At 43.9% G+C, this 6,470-nt stretch overlaps 1 protein-coding gene across 1 annotated transcript; it reads right to left on the bottom strand.

The window, feature by feature from the left end:
* Positions 1-2,869: 2,869 nt before the first annotated feature.
* LOC308329183 (kelch domain-containing protein 3-like) lies at positions 2,870-3,967 on the bottom strand (the record flags this gene model as incomplete). Its single annotated transcript, XM_080783386.1, has 2 exons — positions 2,870-3,244; positions 3,413-3,967. 2 exons carry the CDS (start codon positions 3,965-3,967, stop codon positions 2,870-2,872), a joined length of 930 nt encoding a protein of 309 aa, XP_080639512.1.
* Positions 3,968-6,470: the final 2,503 nt, after the last annotated feature.

Below are 6,470 nucleotides of genomic sequence, written 5' to 3'. Positions count from 1 at the left end.
CAGGGAGAGGGTCCACAGTTTCACACTAATCGGTCCAACGGTGCCGGAGATCAGCCGTCAACGGACGAAAATGAATACGTCTTTTTTTCCCGAAGCAAACGTATTAGTTTCATCATGGCGGTGTACCTGAGGGTTTAACCCATTTAGGCCTGACATCGAAATAAAAATAAAAAAGTCTGAAATACCTATGTTTCTGTATCAGTGGTGCTCAATATTTCATGGACCCCAAAGATTAAAAGATGTAATTTGCCACCGACCCATCTGGAAATATGTAGTTCCAGGGACCCCCCCCCCGCAGAAGCAAAGATTTGAGTTAAAAACGTTTCCTCTGAAAGAATATATATATTCAAAGATTTGCGCCGCATTTTCACGATTTGTCAAAAACAGCAGACCTACAAGCTCGTAGATCTGCTATATTTTTCAACAGCTAAAGCATAACACAATGCTTAAAACACCAAAAGCGCGGTTCCCGTATAGAATGGGTTAAAGAAAAGTTTGACACCCTATTATTAAGTAGGTCACCGTGAACGTGAAAAGCTTACTGAAATGTTTGATCCAGGGTTTAAGATCATTATAATCAACTTTCTCTCTCTCAGCGTGCGTCTTTATAACGCTGCCCTCCTACCGTTTCAATGTCTCCATGACCCTCATTTAAAACCCTCTGAAAGTAGCTTCTCTGTTTTAGAGTAACGTTGGCCTGCACTGTTCTTCTAACTATAGTAGAACTAGAACTTGGTTTTCCCATAAACAGACGGATAAATACAAAGACAACTCTTGTCGTGACAAATCATGACAACAAACACAATTTTTCGGGCTGAACAAATAATTAGAAAGAAGAAGAAACATCAGGTTACTTACAACACTTTTTTTGTTGTTTTTCTTCTTTGTAATTATTTGTTTGGTCCAAAATATTGTGTTTGTTGTCATGATTTGTCACGACAAGAGTTGGCTTCGTACGACGCTTAAAAGGTCTTTAAATAAATACGTTTTGAAATGTCTATGAGGGAAAAATGCATTGGAAACCATTTCCTGGGCCTGACGTCGTCATAAAAGACTGCGGCGCTCTATATCCAAGGCTACTATAGTCTAGTCTAGGACATGACTAGACAAATAAAACATCGTACAAACTGAAAGGACAGAACGTTACAGGCAGGATGTCGTCTATAGCAGTGCTGGGAATATTCTCTGCTGGGTTAAATATTTCATTCCAAAAGTGTTCCCGACATCACAGCCTTCTGCACGGCACTACGACTCACACAAACACGACGCGCTGTGTTCCGACAGCACTCCACATTCCAAGAGATATGTTATCTTTTATTCTAAATGGCACAGTGGTGGAAATAAAATAAAAAGAGTTCTCCAATTGTTTTAGTGATCCCAATAAGAAGATCTGAGGCCGATTCTACAAATGCCTTCTATGATGGAGGGGAAAGGAACTGGTTGGAATAACGTGTTCCTTCCACGCGCTACGTCCAGCCAGGGAAACTCCCCCCCTGTCAGGTTGTAAAGGAGCAACTTGGACACTCAGGCATGAAGGAAGCATGAGTTCAAGTCCGTTGCTCTCCCCTTGTCCCCCATATATGGGGACTAGGTTGCTCTCCCCTTGTCCCCCATATATGGGAACTAGGTTGCTCTCCCCTTGTCCCCCATATATGGGGACTAGGTTGCTCTCCCCTTGTCCCCCATATATGGGGACTAGGCTGGTCTCCCCTTGTCCCCCATATATGGGGACTAGGTTGCTCTCCCCTTGTCCCCCATATATGGGGACTAGGTTGCTCTCCCCTTGTCCCCCATATATGGGGACTAGGTTGGTGGAGGGTGTGTAGAGCCCAGGATCACATTAGATGATTGACACAGGGGTGAAAAATGGGTTACAAAATCTTGGGATAAAAAAATATATATATAAAAATAAAAAAATCCTTCTAAATCAGCTATAGTTCTCAAACGATTTAGTCGCCAAGAATGGCCCCTCCAAATTGCTCTAAAACATCAGACGCACTGTGAGCTTGTATATCTGTGAAATGACACAGATCCTTTCCCCGGTTTTAAAGGGCCACTTCACACCTTTTGCAAGCAGAGCTTCTTTTGATTATTTTTAGGACACTTTCCTGGGGTTTTTTATGTGTGTAATGTTTTTGTTTGTTTTTCACAGCGTCCCCTGCAGCCTAAATCGAATCCAGGACCCTCTAGCTGTGAGGCGGCAGCACTACGGACTGCGCCACCCTTATATTATGTATTTGGTGCATTTGTTTGTTTTTGTCGTTCTTCATTTGCTGTTGACGAGACTGCCATGCAGCTTCCAATGCACTTTGATGTCCAATAGATTCTGTGTACAACTGTAGTTCTAGCCAGTGTCCAGAAGGTGGCATCGCAACCATGCCAGACGGCATATTCTTCCAGATATTCAACATCCAGAAACACATGTCCCCTTCTTTTTTTGATAGTCTATTCAAATGTTTGTATTGCTTTTATTTTAAAGTATTTGTGACTAAATTTGACTAAGGGACTGGCATTGGATTTTTTTTTCTTTCGCAGGGAATCATAGCTTCAAATTGACATATTGGTTGTTCAGTTTGACCCACCAGTTTTGGAGATATGGCTTATAGAGTAATGTCTGGCAGAGAAACAGCGAGTTGAGAAAACAGCCTTGAAAAGGTTCACTTCTGTGGACTCTAACATTACAATACCTACATGTTTAAGCATTTATTTCATATTTACATGTCAATTTCAGCTCTGACACTTATTTCAGACATGCTCTAGTATGTGAAGTGTCTGCCTGTGCTATATGAACTAATACAACATTAAAATAAATCTCCTCTGGTGAAAAGCTGGAATTTGCGCGATGGCGCAGTCTCTCAGTCAAATCTGGTCACATTTGTCCGGTTTGGGTCGTCATGGCTGCCAGTTCCCACCTGACGTTGTGTGGGAGTCCAGGCTGATCCAGGCCGTCCTGAATAACCGCTAGCTTGCACAACGTCTTCAGACTCGGACTCAGGTGTAAGATCTGTACGGCGAGTCGAGGTCCAAAGAAGATGACACGATCTCCCAGCATGCAACAGTGAAATGTACGCATCAGATCCGGGCCTTTCCCCTTGGGCTCAACATGCTTCCAGGAGAAGGTCTTGGAATTAAATTTCCACATTTCATGCAGGAATTCGATCTGATTATTGTTGGAGCCACCACATATGTACAGCTCTCCGTTGTACACAAAGGCTGCATGACTCCGACGTCCTTCTGGAAGAGGCTGTGCAGAAGGTGTGCTCATCCAACAGTTGGTCTCTGTGTCAAACACTCTGATGGTGTTGTGGTACTGACCCCCCCAAAATACAAACATCTTTGTCCCGATGATGGTAGCAGAGTGACGTGTTGAAGCAGGAGGTGGAGTTCCTCTGGTGTTAATTGAAGTCCAGACCATCGTGGCGGTGTCCAACTTGTACATGTCGGTAATGTATGTCAGCTTGGTGGTTCCTCCATAGATGAACATGATCTTCTCCGAGACACAGGCCGAGTGGCCGGACCTCGCCTCTGGAACGCTTCCAGACACGTTCGGCTTGAACCACCTGTGGTCGTCCACATCAAATGCATAAAGAATGTTGTCTTTCAGGTCCCCTGCGAAGACAAGACAGTCGTCGCAAAGACATTTTGTCTTAGAGTACACCGTCCCTCCCCAGATGTAGACGATATTGTCTCCTATCAGTGCAGCTGTGTGTCCGTAGAGCACGGAGGGAACCTCCGAGGAGCATTCTGCTCCTCCGGCCGTCACCACCGGGGGCAGCGTCCTCCAGCGCAACGTCACTGTGTTGAAGACGTGAACGTCAATCTGATCCGTGCTGCTGTAGGTGTGTTGTTCAAGGAAGATCCCTCCAAATGAATACACCTTGTCCTCCACTGGTCCGGCAGCACAACCACGGAATTGGGCCCATGTCTCATGTGGTCCTCTTTTCAGAGGGACAGACCAGCTCAGCATGTCTTCGTCCTTCACTGTGTCTCCGGCAGCTCGGTTCTCTCTCAAAGCTCTTCAGTTGAACCTCTCTGTATTCCTTCTCCGTCTCTCTAGATGTGAGCAGAGCGTCTTATATAGGCTGACGCAGCTCTGCAGGTCTGACGTCACTCACCACACAACCTGACGTCACGCGTGTGGCTGTCTCTCTCTCTCTCTCTCTCTCTCTCTCTCTCTCTCTCTCTCTCTCTCTGTGTGTGACCATATATAGGCGTCTGGCGGTAAGAGATTTCCATTATATTCCCCTACTCAAATAATACCATAATTATAATATTGCCGTATTAGTAATTGCATGTCTCTCACCCCTCAGGCATACATACGTACGGCGGTACGCTGCAGGGCACGGATGGACGAGTCTCTGAGGAGACAGACTAAAGATATAGAAGGACGACTCGCATGTGAAACAGGACAGTGGAGGTCCGGGGAGAGTCCCGCCTCGAAACCCCTGGACTGTTACCCCCATTTTGGGAGGGAACACCTTTTGGTGTTTTAAAGCATTATGTTATGCTTTAGCTATTGACAAATAGCAGATCTACAAGCTCATAGCGCGGCACCGAGTGCCGCGCTATGAGCTTGTATAGGTATGCAATTTTTTTTTTTAAATCGTAAAAATGTGCCTCAAATCTTTGAATATAATATTATTACAGAGTGAACCTTTTAACTCAAATCTTTGCTTCTGGGGGAGGGGTCCCTGGAATAACATATTTTCAGATGGGGGGTCCATGGCCGATTACATAGCTAATTTCTGGGGTCCTTGACATGAAATATATTGAGCAGGCTGGTTTCCAGTAAGGTTACCCCCATTTAGACTTGACTTAAAATACCCATGTTTCTATATCAGTGGTGCTCAATATTTCATGTCAAGGACCCCCAGAAAATATATGTAATTGTCCGCCGACCCCCCATAGTTCCAGGGACCACAGATTTGAGTTAAAAACGTTGAAACTCTGAAAGAAATATACATTCAAAGATTTGCATTACATTTTCACAACTTTTCAAACATGGCGGCACTATGAGCTTGTAGATCTGCTATTTTTCAATAGCTAAAGTATAACATAATGCTTAAAATACCAAAAGGGGTTCCCCACTTCCCGCCCAGAATGGGGTTAAAAGAATGTGACTGTTTGAATATATGAACAAGTAGGCCTGCCCTCACTGAGTCATTATACAAAAAGAGAAATGGATCATTCTCCATAATTATTATAGTAATTCATGCGTGTTCCATTTCTATGATTGTGTTTTAAACTTTGCAGCGAATGCTTAGCAGTGTGTACTCAATGAATGATATGTCGGACTATATGCGTCATTTGAAAATATTGGTGTACCAAAATGAAAACAAGAGTTCCATTTCGAGAACAGTTTTGATGGCAAAAGAGTCATGATGGAAAAGGAGTCGGCTAGGGTTTAGCATGTTGTGTAGCGTGAGGTTTTCAGTTCTGTGCGTGCAGTCGAGAGAAAGCCGAAAGACGTGCGTTAACAATCGTTGGACGAACTGTAGCCTATACGCTGCAACTCTACAGACGTACGGTAAGACAGAATGTACTTGTATTAGCTAATATTTATTCTGCTGGTTTTGGAGGTGGTTTGACCAGAAAATGTGAAATAACATAATCATAATATTTTAAAAGACACAACTCGGTCAGATGCGGCGGGGATGTTTGTGCACAAAACATCAAGCACGCACGCACGCGCACACACACACACCCACACACACACACACACACACACACACACACACACACACACACACACACACACACACACACACACACACACACACACACACACACACACACACACACACACACACACACACACACACACACGCACACACACACACACAGACACACTCCTTCTTCTACATAGACTGTCATTCATCTCAGGAACAATAGAGTGTCTGTCTCTACTGGAGGCATTTCGCCGTCGTTGGGATAGTAACTCCCACAGTGTTGTTTTTGGGATAGTAACTCCCACAAGTGTTGTTTTTGGCAGCAACTTTACATTTTAGTCATATATATAGTCTCTTGAATAGTTTTCACTTTAGTTTTAGTCACATTTTAGTCACCTGGATTGCGTTTAGTGTTAGTTTAGTTTTAGTCGACTAAATGTCATGTAATCTAATGTCTAATGTCTAATATAGAGCATATTGATCAAATTTAGGAGCCAAACTTTTTTGACAAATTAATTTAATTCAAACGCGCACGACACATGCACATCCACGACACGCATGCGCACATGCACGCGCATGTGTCCTCTTTTTGGTAATTCAGAATATGGTATGCCTAGTTTCTCTCTCTCGGCCGCAACACTTCCTCTCTCTGTCTCGCTCTCTGTGTCCGTTCAAATACTTCTTATACCGGTAACTGTCAGGTATAACTGCTTCATGGGGGAACATATTCTCAGATGGGGGAAGGGGGAGAGGGGGGGGGGCATGAAAATGTTTGATAAGGACTGAAAAATGTTTTTTTTC

This window comes from Protomyctophum bolini (assembly GCF_963924005.1).
Source record: "Protomyctophum bolini genome assembly, chromosome: 15".
Taxonomy (NCBI): Eukaryota; Metazoa; Chordata; class Actinopteri; order Myctophiformes; family Myctophidae; genus Protomyctophum; species Protomyctophum bolini.
This window is presented reverse-complemented; position numbering and strand designations above follow the sequence as displayed.